The 21,354-nt window shown below is 34.3% G+C and overlaps 1 protein-coding gene across 1 annotated transcript in view; it reads right to left on the bottom strand.

Moving 5' to 3' along the window:
• Positions 1 to 21,354, bottom strand: part of TRDN (triadin) — a 274,790-nt gene that overhangs the window by 3,938 nt on the left and 249,498 nt on the right. The window contains 8 exon segments of the mRNA XM_053973292.1: positions 11,552 to 11,595; positions 12,540 to 12,588; positions 12,823 to 12,858; positions 13,866 to 13,892; positions 17,847 to 17,867; positions 18,740 to 18,787; positions 20,427 to 20,444; positions 21,160 to 21,204. Coding sequence (XP_053829267.1) covers positions 11,552 to 11,595; positions 12,540 to 12,588; positions 12,823 to 12,858; positions 13,866 to 13,892; positions 17,847 to 17,867; positions 18,740 to 18,787; positions 20,427 to 20,444; positions 21,160 to 21,204 — 288 coding nt within the window.

The following is a 21,354-nucleotide window of genomic DNA, read 5'->3' as shown; positions in this document are numbered from 1 at the left end:
AACTTCATCATCATTCTACAATGGAATGGATCCTTTATATTTTAGCTAATTAAAAAATCAGAGCTTTGAAATAGACATACTGCAAGTTTCCATATTTTCTGGTATCTCATAATTGGTTTTCGATGAATTTCATACTTTTTAAAAACTGAATTTTCTGTCTCTATCATATTCAAACGTTTTTAGGTAAAATAAAATCAGCTGCCCATATAGTAAATCTATACAGGATGAAATAGTTTCATTATTACACTTTTTATTATGGCTTCTTTACAATTTCTTTTTCATGTTACCCTTCTTAGGCTGCTTTATCTAGCAAACCTCAGCTGCAAACCATGCAGATAAGAAATTCATTCAGAAAATAACAACATTTTTGGAATTGTGTCTGCAACAGTGTTATGATACAAACCAAAGTCAAGAGAACAATTTGAATTTTGGCATGCAAATAAGAATACAAATACATCCCACACTGCTTTTGCAATTCCCACATTCAATATGAATGCAGAATGTGTCTTTTAAACTGAAGAGAGTTCTTACTTTTAATGTATTGTCTCATATCTTCAGAGCAAATGTTACCAATAAAGAAAAAGGAGGAATAGTAGGAGAAAAATGTGGTTTAACAGTAGACATATTAAATAGACATTATTATCAGCTTAAGCAGGAAAAAAAAAAAAAAGCTGTCTATCTGGGCTATACTTTTGTTTAGGATGTAATTTATGAGAATTAATATAATTACTTAAATTCCCCTTATGAGTGTTACTGAGGAAACAAAAAAGTCAGTGCTGGAAAATTGTCATAACACTTTTTTAACACATTAGAACCACTACCCTTAGGTTAGGAAATCTGGTACCTAAGATGAATTAATTTCTAAAAGGCTGGAGGAAGGGACATTTGCTTCTTTCTTGTTCACTTTGTGAAAGGAGCAGGAACTTTCTTTCCTCAAAAAAAAAAAAAAAAAAAAAAAAAAAAAAAAGAAAAAAAAAATTCCTTTAAGTAATTTTTGTTAGCATGCAAATCAGTCAGAGAGAGAACAGCCAAGATGAGTTCCAGAAAGAAAAGAAACAAACAGAACCCCCTGGATTTAAAGATTGTATGAAATTGTTTAGGGCTTATATAGTGGAAATGCTAAGTACCTTCCACAGTTACTCACTAAAGCATACAAATATTCAATGGAGCTTATTTGTGCTCTTGATCTCTTAAGTTATATGCATGCCACACAGAGGGCTGGGTTCAAGAAATGTGAGGAATATTGCAAGAGCACTATCCTGGTGCTTTCAATTCTTTATCAGAAAGGAGGAAAACATCCTAAAATAAAATTTAATAATCCTAAAGAGTATAAAGGTGTTCCTCTTCATGTATTACAATTATTAAAGTCTCCTTTCTATAAGGGTCACATAGCAGTTTTTAATGCAAGTTACCAAATTAAATATTCATTAAAAAGAAAATTCTTTTATCAATAACAGTTTGGTTATTAAGGGAAAATTACAGACAATGTGTGACAATTGTTTCCTAGTTTGAATCCAATTTCTTCACTCAGAGGCTGTCCTAATAGAAATAAACAATTCAAAACCCACAAAAATTCAGACAATCATAGCATTAGAAACTACTATTCGGTAAGCAATTACAAATAAAAGAAAACTTTAACTACTACACTCATTTACTTGTAACTGCTTCTCAGGAATGCACATGAAGTGCAAACGAATTTCAGCAATCAAAACTGAACCACACAACAGCAAAAAAATTTGTTCCAACTTGACTTGGTAAACAAAGATTTTTTTCACTTACTACAGGGTCAGGGAATAAAAGCAAGTACTTCCCCCCTTTCTCCCCTTCTTTTCCTGTCAGTCAATTTCAGCCCTGTTATGTAATATATCGGTAACATTACAGTATGACAAAGTGACCAGACAAAGCAACAGGGCAGATGGGGAAGGGAAGTCATGTGGAATCTTTTATAAATATCACAATATTTTGCCTTCACACTTGCTAAAAAGAAAAATGCAAGTCTTTGTGCTTAGTGGCCCTGTGCAACTTTTAATTATGTCTTAATTTAATCACATTTAATTAATTCTTATGTCTTCAATAGAAAAGTTGAATGCTGAGGGCCTCTGCAGGAGACCAAATACTGTTTTCTTAGGTTCACAACATGGCCCATAGGTACCTGCTATTCAAAACAAAATGTTTGGGTCAAAAATGATATTATTTATTTTTAAATAAATTCTTTTCGACTCCTTTCTTATTGATTATGCTACACAGTCATAGTACTGTAATTCTCAGAAATGTCAATGCTTAATGGGAAGAAGGATGGGAAAAAGAAGAGAAGAAAACATTTATATGTCCATTACAAATAAACAAGGAATACCGTTATCACTTCAATTCTATATATCTAAAAACATCCTCTTCAAATGACATTTTTCTAGCATTGTATAGATAATACATAGACAGGAAAAATAAAGCAATTATACTATGAGGATGCCTCTTTTGCATCTTATTTTGTGTCTTGAATAACAAAAGAAAATGTAGAATATTTGGAAAGTAGCTCCCAAAGCTACTTTCAAAGTGTCTGTGATGCAATGCAATTAATTGCATATGTTTGCAAAGACCATCCAAGTTTCCATATCCTTTTTATCAAGGGGTCTGTCAGATAATAAGTTATTTAATGAAAAAGGGCTAAAGATGTTTGAGGAACAGAATTAAATACTAGCAATAACATTGTTATGATAGCCATGAGAATTCAGATTCTCCTTAAGAGCTCTTTTTCAGGCATTGGGGGACTTCTCCAGCAAGGTCTGGAGAAAGTAAAATAGATTTATTCTACAGGAGTTAATATGTCTCTTCTCACAAATAATGAGAAACGGTGAGAAAAAAACACCCAGAAGATTGCTCCATATGGGTGTCTGTGGTCCCAGTTTGCCCCCAAATTTTGCTGAATACACAAAAGAAATCAGCTTTTATCAGTGTTTAAGTATGGAAAAAAAAAGTATCATTACAAAGTCAGTAGTACATGTCTCTAATAACACTTTCTTAGTATAAAATATCATGAAAATGTATCAAATCAATTGCATTAGAAGGGCACTCTCATTATAGTTAATGTCATTAGAGGGGAAAATATCACCACAGTAAAAATATATATAATATTAAAGGAACAGAACTGGTTAAGAACAGTTATGATCTGTCACTTGTCAAAGTCAGTTTTTGAAACATAACAACAAAGCTCATAGAATGTAATCTTTATTCTAAGAAAACCAATTCTGCAATTGAAGGTGAAATTTATTATTTTTGTCTTTTAGCTTGAGTGTGATAGATTACATCTAACAACCATTTAAGGAAAAAAAGTTGCATTTTGTTAACTGGCTCTTGCCTTGTCTAGTAAGAAGGCTAAATGGATAAGCTGTATATTTATGGAATATTGTTACATTCCATGTTATGGTCACTGCACACAAACCACGTAATTCTCCCAGAAATGTGTGAATATCCCCAAAGTGACATTCCCCCAAAAGTCATTAAAAAAATTCTTTTTGTTAGACAGTAAAACCATGCAAGATGTAACAGTGCAACACATATGTGGTAATGCAGACATTTCCAACAAAGCATAGCAATAATCAGAGCACACAGGCTTTACAATTTTGCTAGCATTGAGTTTTCAAAGGAGTCCAGTACTGGCATGATTTATTTTATTACTGAAACATAGGAGCAAATGGATGAATCATTCAAAAAATTATATATAAGAGAGACCAGAAGTTATTGAATTTTTTCACAGTACAACAGTAATACTAATAGTACAGTGGTTTTGGTGGGCAGCAAAATCGAATTGGATTCTCTTGCTATTGCTCAATAAACACTGACAGTGTCATGGTAGGACACACTGTGCGCTGGACATGAAATTTAGGCATGTTGACATGACATTGTCAACTTATTCCTATGTCCAGTACATTCAACAAAGGTAATTTCAACGTATTGCATGAAAATCATTGTTTCTAAATCTTTGTCATTCACTTAAAGATTGGTTTAAATTTTACATATAAACACATTTATGTGCACAAAAAAGGATAAAACCAAAGAAGAGGCAATCAGGGATCTTTTTATTTTAATAAGAAAGGATACCAAGTAACTGGATGTTAATACCATATATTTATTTCACTGTAAAGGCATGGGATAGAGAAAGGACGGGAGGAGAGGAGAAGAGAAGGGAGAAGAGGGAAACAGTGTATGATAAGGCAGTTAAGCAGCTAATGAAAGGGAAGTTGGTGTTTGAATGAATGATTTCTTCATTTCAGTTATCATTCTAACTGAAATCTTTATTAAATAAAGGTTTGGGGGCTTTTTGGATTTTGTGTAGCGTTATGTTCACACACATGTCTTCCTCAATGACAATACCTCTGCTGGGAACAGCAGGACTTCTTTTATGACAATAAAAGCTCAGTAAAGAGACAGTGATGAACTATCTGATAAACTTGAACTGCTGGCAAACCCTGGTAGAACCAAATTCACCCTGCTTAACAACAGGCACTGGAGGCACTACCTTCTGGATTTAGCTCTAGCCATGTGACATAAGGCTGAGAGGCAATTCAGATTCTGAAGGGATGAGTAACCCATTGGAGAAGTTCCTCTCTGATTTACCATGGAGAAAATAAGCTCTTTTCTAAGTGCTTAAGATTAGAAAAGATCAGATCTGTGCCTGTGTGCTACTTACAATGAAAAATGGAGCTAAATTAGAATGTTTTCTTCACCCTGAATTTGCACAGTTCTGGAAATAAGGAAAGACAGGAAGAAACTGTAGGAACTCAATAGGCTGTCTTCTTAAAATATTTCACAACATCTGCTGCCACTGATTTAAAAATTGTGTTACATAATTAGGATTTTTCCACTGGATTTCACTGCACTGACAATAGTCTGGGAACATGAACTCACTCCAATATCAGGAAGCCTGGTTTCAGCTGATAATTTTTTAAAAACAAAACCTATGCTGATGAAAAAATATGACAGCAATTACTTTCCTAGAGCTGAAGAGGGATTTGAAGAAATGGCCATTTGTCTGAAACAAAGATAAATAATCTCTGGCTCAGAGAAATGCTGAAGAATTACATTTTGTATATAACTTTACTTCCACAAAGTATGTAATGGGAATACATAATATGCACTTTTTTTCTCGTCTTGCAATGTGATTCAAGAAGATATGCCAGTCAAACTAAAGGGCAAAATGAACATAACAATGTTCACTAAGATACTAGATGTTTATGGGTTTTTTTTTTTGTGGCAAAATTGTTCAGAGACTTGTACAGACATATTTTTACTTCATTTGACTTGAAATAAATTTCATATATATTTACAAGTGTTTAGAGACTATTAGTTTAGTTTTAAAATGATGTTTTGACCCAGTTAAGGGGAAAAGAATGAACTCATTGTTAAACAGGCATAAATAACATTACTAATTGGATTCATTTTTCAAATTTAAGCAAAACAGCTTCTCTCTACTAGACCAAAACTGGTGTGCTAAATCATAAATTTTTTTCATAGTCTTTCTCCTTTTCCCATAGGCTGTGACTCTTGTATATTTTGTTTCACCAATCTGTCCTGCATTTATAGAAAACATAGGTGTTTCTTTAATAATTTGCTAGACAAATAAATTTTGGGATTAACATAAGAAAGAATCAATTAATAAGTTAATTGTAAAAAAGCCACAGCTTTTGATTACTTTGTGCATTTAAAAATTTTGCTTATCCTCCAATTGGCTTTTTTTTCCCCCAAATGTCCTTTATTTCTGGGATCACTCTCTGTGAGTTTTCCCTTAGTGTATTCTCTGGTAGAACTTTTTTCATCCTCTTTTGGTATAGAAAACCACTCCAAGCTCATGGGGCACATTATCAAGTGTAATGGGAGAGGTCTAATAATGTTTGCGGACCAACAGGGTAGACTTAGACACTTTGAGCAAGATTTAGGTTGAGTACCAGCGCCCACATTTGAAGTCATCTTCACCAAGCAGATCTTCAATGACAACAGGAAATATCTCTCCAGTGTAAACTGCAGAGCTCTCCAAATATTAAACTTAGTGCTGTGCATATGCATGAGCCAAAGGAGCCATCTCCATGCATTACTAGGTGTGCCTGGGAGCATAAAAATTAATCTGTAATTATTTTACCCAGTAACCATTTTGAAGTATTTTACATAAAGAGGTTTCTGAAACAGAAACAGACCTATCAAATAGATGTCTTGTCTATTCACCTCAGTACCAATGACTCTTGTATTGATGGATCTGGAATTGTGCAAAATTGAGAGGAACAAGCAGCTTGCACTCCACCTACATTATTTTGTAACTCAGAAGCCATAGTGCTCGGAAAATAGAAACTGTAAAACTGAGGCTTTCCAATTGAAGAGGGCTTTGAAAGAGTATCATCTTAACCCCTTTGAGATTGCACGATGACTACAAAGGTATAGAGGATCTATCATTGTCTCTATAATTTTAAAAGCAAAGTACCTACAGCTGCATTTTGTCAAGGGCCTGATGAAGGTGGCTTGGTTGTACTCAAAATATGTCTGGCAGACAGGAATTGAGATTCAATCTCAGTAATTTCCAATTGTGAAGAAATCTAGACAACAAACAAACTCAAGATAAGGTAATTAAATTACCAAATATAGCCAAAAGTAAAAAATAATTCAGGGCAAGGGATAGATGTTAAAGAATCTCGTGGAAAAAACCAAAGTGCTTGTAGATTTTCACTGTGAAGTTGTTTTGTTTTGAAAGATAAAACGTAAACCTTTGGGCATTTAAGTAAAATCTCTTGAATTCATAATTTAAATTATAATCTCACTATGCTGAGAGGTTATTTATAAACTCATCATTAACATAAAACCCAACATTTTGTTCTCCTTTTGATGTGTCTTTACAAATTTTGAGTTTTAAAACTTATTACAATTATTAGAAAATTTCCAGTGTCATTTAATCAGTTCCAGGACAGATCCTACAGTTTTCATTTTACCTAGTTACCAAAATTTGGCTGAAATTCCCACCTTGGATGTCTTTTTTACATAGAAAAATTGAGCAAGATTAATTCAAGGTACATTAAAAAGAGATTGATTAGTTCATATAAAATGTTGTGTAGATGTTCATTCAGAATTAAAGCAGCCTCAGTGAAAATTTCACCACAGGTTAAACTAAATAAAATCAAGGTCACCTTAGTTCTTAATAAATGACCACTGCAGCATTTAGCATGTGCTCTTTAAACATATGCATCTTCTATATGGGTAGTAATCCTCCATGTCTTCATTTAGACAAGCCTGATGAGATTTAGTCTCCAAGTATTTGCTTAAAAGCCAGCTTCAGGATAATGGAATGACTAATAGCAAATTGTTGGAAGGCCTACATATACAGGCTTGGTCCTCACAATTCTGACCAATATGAAATGTTGAGACATTCCTGTATATCCACAGAATGGAGGATGTTCTACATGGACTGTCCTGCAAGCATCCTTAGTGCACAGTTCATCCCGCTCTAATGCTGAATTCTTGTACTGGAGTGTGATGAAAATCTTAATGAGAAAAACCTACAGAGACACAGGTCTTGTAAATAAATGAGAATAGATCTTTTACAAGAAATTCTGAAACTTCTCAGAGTGTTAGTTCCTTCTAATGATATTCTAGCAAACAGCAGACTTTCTTATGTCCAGAAAACAACAACATAAATATTAATGATTTATTGCTGAATTCTGGTGTGAAAATTCTTGTCAGTACAAGTTCATGCAGCTGAATTTCTGGAAGAAGCTGCTGAGAGTATATCAGAACCATCATACATCTGAGACACAGAGACTGGGAGGCAATAGAATAGAGAATATAGTATATGCAGTTCATCACCTGTCTATAGGTGAGAGCTATCTGCACTGCAGAGATGAAGTTTTGCCTTCTCTTTTGACTATTCTGCAATATTTTTAAAGTTGTTCAATGCATCTATATTATAGAATATTACCAGTATTTGTGCTTAATGAATTTGACAAAACGTACTACTCCAAAACGATGAAAAAGATAATTTTTTACTCTAAAGTCTTCAAATGCTCCATAACCAAGGAAAAAAATGAAGTTATCTTATTCTTTTTGAAAATAATTATATATGGGAAAAATCTCACACATTGCACTGCTGACAAGTTTACGTTTCCTCAGCACTGATGGAATCTCCTTCATAGTGTCCCAAATGGCTGTCATATCAAACCTTACATCAAACAAAACCTTCTGCTTTTGCAGATTTGGAAATCATCTTTTCTTTGGAAAATATATTACTAGACAGAAAGGGCAAAGCACTGAAACAACCTCAGTAATAAACCAATTCCCACATGCTTATAATACATATAATGAATTCATTCCCCGTAGTTGTTAAGGTTTTCATGTGGTGATTAATATGTGGCATTGAATATATATTGATACAATGATGAAATGATTGCTCTTTATGCTAGAAAATGTTTGAGAATAGGTATTGTATTTGAGAATATCTATCATTGCAGAAGTATATGAAAAATCTAGCTGAGGTGCTTTTCCTTCCATAAAAGTTCTTGCATAGTGTGTTCATATAAGCAGTGTTCCAACTCTGCTTAATGTTAATTTCAGTTTTCACAAAAGTACAAGTTCCTTAATTAAGCAGTAAGTATAACAGTTCTCACATCAAAGGTAAGTTTCAAACCTCTAATAATGTGTAAGGGTAGATGCATAAATTATGTGCCTATTTATGACACACCTACAAGGAAGTTATCATGACTAGTTTGGTTTCACTTGACCTTGAGAGTAATCCACACTTTTTTCTAATTTAAAAAAAACCCTAAAAAAAAAAAAACAACACAAAAACAAAACAAAAAAAAAACCCAAAAAAACAAAACAAAAAAAAACCCCCAAAAAACCACAAAACCCCAAAACATGTGAGAATAGTATCTGTTTAATCAGTTCTCACTTTTCATGCTCTTGCAACACAGTTTCTCTTTATTTCTGCCACATTTGCACATCTGTGGGCAGTAAAAACATCAACCCCTTCAACTAACTTTATTATAAATGCAATATACATCAGTTCCAAAGTTTTCATTCAAGAGGGCAGTTGGAAGGTATTAGGATAAATAAAATGAACTTTTGATCCATTTAGATTTTCTTTCTCTGATGTTAGCTTTGAAAAACCTATAACATGTATAAGTGTACAGCTGTTCATATAAAGATTATGGCAGATAATCCTCACTAGAAAGTTGAATTTTTACGCTCCTTAAATTTCATTCCAAAAGTCAAAAAAATTGCTTCTGTGTGCTTGCAAATACATTTGTTATAAGATAGAAATAAAAATGAAGTTCCAAGAATTCCCTTTTTTATTGCTGTTGGTAAATTTCAGTCTCAGTACAGGTGTCAACTGTGACATTTAGGAGAGAAAAAAGAAGAGGAAAGCACTCTAATTAATTGCTTGCAGATCTACAGGAGAGTGAAATTTAGTGTCTACTCTACATCGCACCATTATTTATGAAAGGTAGAGTCGTGCTTAAAATTCTGTTCAAATGTGGTGCATTCTAAAATTGCAGCTATATGCAGCTTTTAAAATTGCTTAATCTTCTTTATCTGATTGCTTTTTAATATCAGGGAAAGGTTGAAGAGTTCTGAGCAAAATCTAAGAACATGGGAATCTATTCAGCTTTTGAAGGCTGAATGAAGATTTTCTATTTAGAGTTTTAGATTAGCTCAGAATGTGTAAGTCCTTTTCTACTTTCATTTATCAGAAAAATAAAGTTAGTGTTCAGGGAACTGGGGAAAAATACAGGCTTAATCTGCAAACAGAACAGGTGAAAGTTATCAAGTTCCAATTCAAGTATACATCACCTAGAACTTGGTCTAAACGGTTAAATTCTCAATTTGAGCAAATACCGAAAAACAACATCCAAAAGAGTTGCTTTGATGTTCTTCTGGAAACCTTTCATCCATTGTCTGAAAACTAAGTATTCTTTTTGGTGGACAATGAGTATTTTAAAACCACTTACATAGTAAGTTCTGTTTGCAAAGCAGTTATGAAGAACTGATTTTGCACAGAACTGCTTATGATCTGAGAAACATCCAGTCGAGAATAATTGCCCAGTGACAACATAAAACTGAATTAAACAATCATCATAAGTGATGTAAATGAAAGTCACAGAAACAGTTTTTGAATGACGCAAACTTTGTAGGAGAGTGGTAGGCAAGAGAAAGTCCAGCTAGCGAAAATGTTTAGAACATTTTTGTTTTACACTAAATTTGAGATTTTGATGCATAGAAGAATTCTTTTCTCTCATGGCAAAATATTTGGTTTAATGTACTGATTATATATTGTGATTAGCACTTTCTGATCTATAAAAAATTCTGTGTTAATTAAATAGCAATACATGGCATGGATTCTGCCTTCTGTATCTGTCAGTTGATAACAAAATAATCAAGAGGAATAAAAGTCTATATATGACTCCATATCTCTGTGTTCCTGATTAAAGAAAATAAGATGAAAAAAGTAAAGCTGTTCTTTTTTGTAAATGTAGTTGCCCTTATAAAATAAAGTGAGCCATGTGTGCAAATACTTTCATATAATACACATGGTAATAAATGCAAATTTTATTTAGCACTCAATTTGTACTCTCCCTTCCTTGAAAACAGAGTGTTCTGCACTTGTTTTATACTTAGGTATCTTTTTTACTTTTCTATGATTTAAAGTTTCTACATATGGATAAACAGATATTTCTAAATAAATAGGTACATATAACTGCACATATGTTACACATTTTATATCATGATTGTAGGACTCTAAATTATTGTACTTACAGTAAAGAAGTCAAAAAAGCATATAAAACAAAGTAGTCTGGATAATTACAAGTGAAATACTTTCACCAGTAGCTTAAGACTACAAAGTTGCATTAGGAGGAACCATATTCACATATATAGCTCATATTTTCTGTGTAAACCAGTTAGATGTCAGGTGAGATTAAAGACTTTGATCCTTGTCTGTCATGAATTAATGCAGTTTCACTGAAGTCATAGCTATTAATTTAATTTATATTGGTCAAGAATCTGGAACATATATTTCCTTTTGCTGTAAACTAGTAAAAACATGATTACACAATGGAGGGAGATTTTCTCCTGAGATGCCCATCTTTATTTACCATTTTTGATGGAGTTGAGTCAGATTGTGATGGGAGACAATATTTATTAATGCGACAGAAAACAAATTGAACATGTTTCTCCCCATGTGACTTTGTTACAGAAAAGATTTTCTATGAGGAGAAAATACTGCAATATTAATTAGAGACCTCTTGTTTTATAAGGTAATCAGACAAATATATGTTTAAAATCTAGAAAGGTGATAAAGCAATACCATTTCAGCAATTCATTCTTCACAGGAACAAGATTTATGGTTTTGATTTGCCTGGCTTGTCTCACATCTTGTTTCATAGACTTGAATTAGAAATGTGAAAATATTGCAAGTGTGATGTCCCTTAAAAAAAAAGAAAACACCCAAAACAAACCAAACAAAACCAAACAACAAGCTACAACTTTCCTGAATCCTTTACAATAAAGAAAAATCGTGTACCTGATGTCAGGTTTTGATGTCGTGGATCTTCTTTTACTGGTGGGACACATTAAAAAACATAGATAATAAATTAATCTACAGTTTCAGGTCAAAATGCTGAAATAAATTTTAATAAGAAACATGTTTGTTTCTTGGAATAATCTCTCAGATAAGAATTTCTATAAACCATATATTTTTTTAAAGCCTGACTCTCCTAGTAAATAATTTAAACAGATACATTTTCTGTCCAGTATAACCATATAAGCAAACTGCATCTAGACAGTAGTTTAGTAAACTGGCACCAGCGCCATTGCTATCCTTTGAGGTTTGAGATTTCAGTGTGCAAATTTTATATGCAAGTCTTTGCATTTAACCAATATAGAGAAGATATTTATGTCTTCAATCACTTACCTAATAAAATACTGTAATTTATTGCTATTAATTATCTTTAGAGGTATAACAGAAAGCATTTCTCTATTTGCATATTACTGTGAAGAAACAATCAAGGCAGTGCTGTGGCCAAGAGGTTAGCCAGAATATGGGTGATCACGAAATCTGTCTTGTGTGCAAAAAAGGGCTTCTTGTGTAGTTATTGTGTATCAGTGAAGTTATTTTAAGGAATGAAGCGGGTGACCTAAGGCACCAGAGAAGCTACGGAGATGAACTTTGCACTACCTCTTTAGGGAGCACAAGAGCAGACTGGGTGGGGCCTGCTAATCCTGGGCTGCAGTGCTGGGGGCTGGACAGGTCCCTGCTGTGCCAGCCAGGGAGGGTCACAGGCAGGGCACCGCTGCAGCCAGACTGGATGTGCTGATGTAATCCTTGATACTCCTACGCAAAGGATGCACCACACATTCAATTACTGGGGATTTATGTACAATTTCATCATTTTGGTTTACTTGCATGTATGTAGAAAGACTAAAAAAGCTCCTCTTTCTAATCCCATAAAATCCCCCAAACCTGAATGTTTGCATTTTTATTGCTGTTTGCAGAGATTTTCATCCCTGTATTACCTTTAGTTTTTTCATCTTTCAGCTGTTTCTTCGCAGTTGCTTTTTCTACAAAGAAAAAGTAGCACAGTTAAAACTCGGTAAACTGACTGTTGAATAGATCTTACCTAGAGTTTTCAAGTAAAATTCTTTGAGAATTCTTTGAGAATTAACACAGATATTTTAGGGGTTGCCTCAAACAAATTGCAAACATGCATTGCCTCAAACATGCAAATTTGCAATCTCATACTATTTTTATTGTGATCTTCTATATATATATGAACACATAGAATAAATTCCTACCTTCTTTTTCCTTAGTTGTCTTTGGTTTTTTTGTGACTAGAAAGATTTGCAAAGAAATAATGTTAAGCAACAGATATCAGAAATACAGGGCTTTTACAGTGAGTACATTGTGTAAAGATTCACTGGTAATTTCCCTGGAAGAATTACTGTGGTAAATGTGTCTCATAGCATGTTTACAATGTCTGTAATATTGCAACAGTGCCTGCTACGCTTAGTGGCACTAGAAGTTCTGGGCTTTGTGTAGAGTGGTTAGAAATTGTTTGAATATTGCTGATTGCAGAGTAGTTTAGAAAAATCCTGATAAAGACTTTAGCACTTGAATTCTGCAATTCCTTAACTACTGCCAGATTTACCTATTTGTTTGTTGCCAAAATACACTAGGGAAGGACTCTGCCTATTGCTTGCTTCTTACTCTCTTTCCCAGAGTGATCTCAAACATATGAAAGAAACAAACAAATAAAAATCCCCAGCATATGGAGCTAGAGGGACCTTTAGAACTGCCATATGTGATCATTCAGAAGTCCTGCAGCAATAGCTTGTGATTTATTTTATTGGGAGGGTGTTTTTCCTAGTCTACATTCTCTTAGAGCATGTGCTGTTTCCTTTTCCACATCCTTTTTCCCCAGCTGCAAACGCATTTGGTCTGTGACTCCATTCAACCAATCAAGGCAGATTGAAATTAAGCAAAGTATATAACTTCAGGCACCTGAGCCCATTTCAGTATTCACTGTTGACTACAGCAGAAAAATAGCTGGCTGCCTTCAAATGGTTCATTTGCACTTTGCATCATCCAACCAGTCTTTCAGGGAGGATCACCTGTGTCTAGCTCACCAAAACTTGCTGCAGAAGGTGAACAGTGAAAATCACATAATCAGATGGAAAGAAGAGCCTACGGCAGCGACATCTGTAGCTGCAGTGCTGTCACTTGACCCATGCTGCTTTACGGTATCACTGTTCTTTGCTGATGAGCAACATGCATTAATCAACACTGGTATGCTCATTAGTTCTTTCCATGAGGCATACTAGAAAAATGCAATATTTACCTGATGTTGGGATTTCAGCTGTTGGCTCTCCAGGAAAACCAGTAATGAAGAGAAAGGGGGCGGGGAAGGGAAGGAAAAGAACAAGAATTTCAGTATCATGTTTCTTCAGGGCAAGCAACCATTTAAACAGATCCTCCCTTTCATCTGCAACTTTTCTGCAGGGTGTTAATTTACAAACAAATGTGCCTTAACAATGGGCGTGTATGTAGAGTTTCACACTGACAGCTAAGAGTCTCACTCTGATGTACTATAATCCAGCATATAATGATTCCTGCAAATGCAAACACTGTGCCAACCAAAGCTTTCCAGCAAACAAATATTTAAACAGACTCATTTTTAAGTGTGCCTTTAAGGTTATAGCTGACTATGCTATTTTCCAAAAAAATGTATTCAGTTTAATTGTTACCTCTCTTTTCTTATCATCCACCCTTCCCAACCAAAGACTGACACTGACCTTGACTAGCTGGCATTGACCCCTAAGTGTTTCTTCCACACTAGCAGTTTCACTTGCCTTTTAAGAATAAAATCTCTTGGGAGATTTTGACCTAGCACAAGAGAAGCATATTATAATACCTAAGACAATTGATGAAAATTGGTCCATCCAATGGATAGAAATTCTCTGGTGTAAATCATCATCATTCATTTTAAATCAAAGAAATTAATTACATTGTAACTTTTAATCCAAGAATTTTTACCCATCACTACTTCATTAGTCCCAGTTTTATGTGAGAATACAATTTGAAAGAAAAAAGAAAGCCTCTTTTCCTTAGAGCAGGACAAAAAAGGAATAAGATCACAAAACATTTAAGGGTATTTCTTTGACTGAGCTATCTCTGTACTTTCTTCCTGCTGAGATTTTGCTTCAGATGAACATGAGCTCACACCAAAGTGAAAATGTTTCAGTCAATGCTTTTTCCAAAGGAAGGCTGAGCAATTAAGCATCACTTTTCCCTAAAGCATCCCAGGAAACTTTCACTCAAGTCTTGGCCCATAAGGAGACCTGTAAATGTCAGTGCTCAATGCTTAGGCACCACAGGCATTCAACAAAGGCCAGTTTTGCTGCTATTAAATGCTAGCATGCTAAAGTCCTTTAATATTTACCTTTTTGCTTATGATCTTACTCATAGCTTCTTAAAGATGACACATTACTGCATTGTGACCCATGGAATAATTAATACGATTTTTCATTTTCAGAAGAAAAAAATAAGATTTTTTCTGAGGTACTAAATCTAGGAAAGAGTTTCATGCTCTGACTTCTTAACTGAGGGATTTGGATGGGCCCAGTTACATGCATTTACCCTAATATAGGATTAATTTATTTCCTTGGACAGTCAGGTATGGGAAGACTGTTGACCTGAAGGGCAGTAGGTTTGACCCTCTGTTGTATGAAATGTAAGGGCCATTTCCCCTTGTCAATGCATCAACAAACTTCCACTTACTCTGAGAACATTGGGACATATATTACTCCTGTTATGGGGCTTTTATGATAAACCTAAGTGGGAATATAATTTGCCAATTCTTAGGGTAATTTTTAAATATCAGCCTATCTGTTCTTCCTCTTGACTGCAAATTACAGTTTGGTATTCCTGCATGTGTAAGATCTGCCAGCAGCTTTGTTTTCTGTTCAAGGTAATGTCTCACAACTTGTGATTCTTTAATCAGTATGCAGGGAGTTAATTCTGTTTCATTACACATTCAAGTTTGATGTATGGTCAATGGCTGTCAAAGACTCTGCTGTACACTAAAACAGAAAGAGTGAAAAATAAGATGATTTACTAATTGCTTTTAAAATTGAGTGAGTGGCTGTGTGGTGTATACTTGCCTGCCAGGTTAGATCATGGCAGCAAGTTACTACTATGAAATTGTCTGTGTCATTAATTTGGGTAGTTTTCAAACTCAGACTTATCTTTCTGCTTATACCTGCATTCCCTAATGATCCAATTTCTTTACTAACTTAAACCACATTTGCTTTTACAGTAAGACTGAACAAGATACAATGTGTGAATGAATTCAGCCCAGGATAAATATATTAATTTATTTTACATTCCACTGGACCTGAACTCCAAAATCAGTGGGTATTTCATATCCATTGCTACATCTTATACTGAATTGCACAAAAGCTACATGGCTTGTATGGTAAGTACACTGTACATCTGGCTAAGAAATACATGAAGCAAAGCTATATAAACCTCTATAACTAAAGAAGGCAGTGATCCAACTAAGTGTTCTCCTTTAAGTGGAGAAAATAAATTTAAAATAGATAGCTCTGGTGTTTAAAATCTTAAGCTTGATCTATTCAAGGATGGTTTACTCAAAAAGGGGCACTGTATAGAGAATTACTTTTGTAAATGACCATAGGTCTTCTTGTTCCTGTTTTTTCCTTCTTTTTTTTTTTTTTTTTTTAAAGGCACTGTTAGCTTTTTAAATATTTTCAAGCAGCAGAATATAAACTCAAGAATGTGGTACAAACATCCCCCTGCAAAGGTCATTATTCCTTATAATGAATAATATTATTATAATAATATTCCTTATTATTATAAGGCTGGCTATTCCTTATATTCACAATATACCAGGGTAATGTAGCTCTTGATAAAAAAGCATTGTAGACAGTGATTTTTGTGAGGAAAGCATAAGGAATTAGTCACTTAAATCTGTGATGAGCCTCTAACAGTACTGAGTGCCATCAGTGGGTCTCTCAGATAAATCACTGCAGGAGACATTATAGTAATGTCAGTAAACAGATCCAGAGAAAACAAGACTGAACAAAAGTGATTAATAGAATTAAATAGAACAAAATTTTCTTAAAATACTGGCAAAAATGGAAATAAGCCCGTGGATAGCTTCACTGAGAGTAATAATTTTGCAATAATAACTTGAAAATGGAACATCGCAGTTCAGGGCTGAAGGAGATCCTTCAGTGTAAGCACATTACTGCGGTGTTTGCTTTTGTTCTTCCCGGCTGCACGCATTCCAGATGCCTTGTGCTCACACTTTCACTTTACATCTGGGGTTCAGAGTAACACTGTTTTCCTACAGGTGTGTAAGAGCAGGTATTCATCCTCTCTAACTTTAAGCACCTAGCACAGGTGACTGGTCTAGGACGTTTAAGTGAATCATTTTGCTTTGCCTTGTCGTCAGCTTACTTTCCACCAGAATAACACATGGTTTGGTCTTGATGTGCCAGGCACAGCACCAAAAAACCCCCACAGATCCTGTGCTAAAGAAGCAACAACTAATTAATCTTTGAAGGTCCATGCTTCAGCATTTTCACAATTCAAAGCACGCAGTACAAACACTGTCCTTCTAATTCTTGTCTGACCAAGAATCTATGCCACAATAAGCATAGATCCCAATCTTCATCTGTTCAGAAGCCTTCCTTAAAAATGACCTTATAAAGGACCTTATCCCATGAATTCAGTGGAAGTTTTTGCAGTGTGACTAAATCCCCTTGAATCCTCCTTAAAACTAATCTAAATTAGAAATATTTGATTCTATTCTTTAATTTAGGTTTTTTATTAAAAAAAGCTTTTATTGGAACAAGGCCAACAACGTGCTTAGTGAATTAATGATGTAAGTAATTTCCAAATGGTAAAAAAATTAAGGAAAAGGTTGTCTAATTCAGTTATGCTACATGCTATTTTCTTGTTTTCAGTAATCAGTATATTTGCATAAATATAAATTATACATCTACACTCATCTAAACCCACCAGAATATCAGTTTTGCTACCTGTAATTTATGTTATTTTTTAGAGAGCAAAAATTGCAAACAGTTGACTCTTGCATCTTCACAATATTGCATTATAAATGTGCTTGATTTTGTTGTGTTTGGCTGTCAGTAAGCAGAGAGAATACAAGGGTGTCTGTAGTACAAGCAAGAAAATAGCATTATCTAACATGACAAAATTGCAAAAATGCAAATTTAGAGAACATGCATCTGAAAAGAAGGCTTATATTCCATAAGAAATAAGTCATTACACGTACTTGCAGTGTTTTTCGGTTTCACTGGGAAGTAAAAAGAGGAAAGAAAAATCGTCAAAGCAGTCAGGTTTGGCATAATATTGTTATGGCAGAGAATGGCTTTATTTGTTCTATATGTTTCCACATATCAAACCACAATTTTACTGATCTCACAGTAATTAATAACAATATAATAAGGAATGATATTAGTAGGGGTGCTCTCATTTACTGTAATTGTTTTGCTAGAGTTAAGGATGACTAATATTAACAATAAATATTTTAAATCTTCACTTATTTCCTTTCATGAAGAAACCTGGAGCAGACATTTTTTAAACCTGTGATGATAGTCTACAGTGAAACTGAGGAATGCTCCTTCCTATACCAGCATCAATTTTGCTCTGTCATGTGCAAGTGCAACTGTGCATGAGCTGTGACAGCAGAGACATATACCACAGATTATGGATAGTGCCAGATTAAGATCTAAATCCCATATCATATGATGCCTGCAATGGATGAAAATTTAAGTATTGCTCATCCTGGGAGGTTAACTGTTTTGTGAAGTCCAAATAAAAGGCAGACCCCCACAAATAATTAGCAAAATGGAACCATTTAAAGTAAGCAGTTTCAGAAAGCAGTTCAAAGTCTTTGGTGACATATGCCTTTGACATCAATGGAATTACAGAGGCAGAAATTTGACCTTTGATGTGTACATATATCTATATCTTAAAATGACGAGCAACATTACAAGAATGTACTGTGCTGTTCAGTTTGTGGTACGGCATGTCAGGGTCATTCTATACATCAAAATAGATTACAGGACAACGGTTTTGACATTTGTCATATGCAATTGTATTTCACTATTTCTTTAAATAAAATTTTCAAAACAAATATGAAAAATAAAATGCAGGAGTACTTACCTGGTTTTGTAAGGGGGACATCTTTTTCATGTCTAACTGCTTCATGTTCTAAACAAAAAACAACAGAATAACAAAATTGCCATCATGTTTCTAAGTTACATTTTTCTTTTTTTTTTTGTAAGAAGGATTGCAAGTATGTTTTTCAGAATTAAACATTTCCCTTCTCTTGTTTCATGCTGTTATTTTGAAAAAGAAACCCATAAATGAAGGGTTATTAAAAGATTATCCACTGAGGGATCTGCCAGAAAATAGCAAAGTTCATATAGTACTGCACACACCTTCCCAAATATAGCTACTATTAATGCTACTTAGAGGCATGCACGTGTCTTAAGGAAGAAGTAAGTTACTAGGGTCTTATGTCATTTCTGAAATGTAATTTTTATCTATTTTCAAATTTGATTATTGGAAAGAAGAGTACAGACTAAACTCATTCAGAGCAACCATTCACTCATCCTTTGTTCTTGATTCAGATATACTTGAGTGGAATTCCCAAAGTCTTAGACACATACTATTACATACAAATAAATTATATTTAGGTGTGGAAAATGCATCTTATCTCCACATGTCTGCTTCCTCACCCTTCCTCCTATCTTTCTACTTCATAATTATTACTGAAAAAAATTATAATTTATGTTATGCTGCTGGAAATAGAAAAGTTGAAGAAGCTTTTTTTTTTTTCAAATAGGTCTAGCAAACAAAAATCAGACTTAGAAAAAAAAAACCACCCCACAGATGTCATAGCACAGTAGCAGCTATGTGATGGAAGCTGGGGCCAAAATATATTTTATGGCTGTGGAATCAATGGACAGCTCTGCTGGCCTTGTTTCCAGGTGGTGTTCCCACAGCTCAAGGACTGTGCATCACTTTTCTTTTGAGAAATGAGGACCCAAAAGCATGCTGTAAAGTGGAAAGTGCTGAAAATGTGAATGGTATCTGAAAAAAGGGCAGTATGCCTCAGCCTTTCTGCTACTCAGATGAATAATTGAACTCCTAGTAATTGTGATTTCAGGTGGGGAGACAAGTTGAGAAATGCTGAGATGAAGACATCATATGGAATTTCAAATGGGAAATGCTTTTCTGAAGCATGAATGAAAAATTAGTTCAGTGAAGAGTGATTAATTTCCCATATCTGGACTTTTTTTGATAATTAGATTATTTGGGCAATTAATGGCAGTTTTAATTATTATTATTGTAGTTAAATCTGCATTCTGAAGGTGTCAAAGGTGTAGAAAATCAACGAGCAGGCTGTGTGGTAAGTTAAGGTATTGACTCTCTTGAGTCCTTTTTGACTGAGAAGAATTCAGGATGCAGTTATATTAAATTAATTTCTATTTTTCTTTTTTTAGCTTAGCAGGAACATTTATTCAATCCAGGTGATTTTTAATAGTGATTTTAAAAGACTTGTAACTCCTATATGAATTTTTGTTGATGGGTCTTTTGATATGGGAAGCGTAGAATGAATTCACTCCTGCACTGAAGCAATTGGTTTTGTCAAATGAGCTTTTAAATAGCAATGACAACACATTATGTTAAATGAAAGGAATGGGAGACATGGTGATAAAGACTCTATAATTTTAAGCAAAACTAGAAATTGCCAAGGGCATGCTCTCTTATGTTAAAGTAAAAAAGGATACACATATCCAACAATTTTAAAGGAATTTTTCTGATTAAGGAAAGAATAACATACTTGCTGGCTTTGCCTGGGCTACAGAAGACAAAAGAGGTAAAATTGTAATAGTTAGATACATAAAGAAGAAAAAATATACTCTTTTCCCCCCTTTCTTTTTAACATTCAAGCATTTTATCAGAGTTAGTCCTCACTTGTTCTTAGCTTCCCCTACTTGTGCAGGGATGCACAGCATTTGAACCCCTAAAGTTTAGACAGCTTTGTGTTGACTGCCAGTGATGATGAGAATGTTATAATTCCTTGTCTGACTCTTCACAGCTTCTAGAACATGCATTCTTACATGATTTTTTTTTCCTGTCAGCATTACATTAAAAAATCTTAATCACAGATAAAACCCAAAGATTTAGAGTATAGTCCCAAAATCATTTTCTCCATAGGAATGATCCAAAGTCCTAATCCATCTGGTAATTTATCCTCATATTTGGGATCCTTTCAGAGGTCTGATTTACAGCTATACCTCATTTCATTAGCCCAGCTCTGGCTAATGAGAGGTTGGAACAAGCAGCTAAGGAGCTGAAAGGCCTTGACCTGTCTTCATCATTGGAAAGACAATTCTTAGTAGAAACTGAAATTTCCACTCTGCTGGTTTTGCTTTGTTATCAGTTACATATTTCAAAACACTGTAAAAAATAATGCAATGCAAATGTACTGCACTAGATGAGTGCTGAATAGCGTTTAATGCCCCCCCCCCGCCATCAATCAGGAGAGAATGGAGGGAATCACTTATCCTTACCTGACTTCTCAGTGGGAGTAGTCTTTTGTTGTTTCATTTTCTCCTCTGTATCATGAAAGCAGCATTAAGATCATAATGTGTTAGCATAGGTTCATATAATTGGATAAATATTTCTATAGGTGATATTATACATATGGTTCACAATGACAAAATAAATGCCTGTCTACAGCATAATTATCCCATTATAGCACTGCA

This window comes from Vidua macroura, chromosome 3, assembly GCF_024509145.1.
Source record: "Vidua macroura isolate BioBank_ID:100142 chromosome 3, ASM2450914v1, whole genome shotgun sequence".
NCBI classification, from domain to species: domain Eukaryota; kingdom Metazoa; phylum Chordata; class Aves; order Passeriformes; family Viduidae; genus Vidua; species Vidua macroura.
The sequence above is the reverse complement of the archived record's forward strand: the minus strand, read 5'-3'. Positions and strand labels throughout refer to the sequence as shown.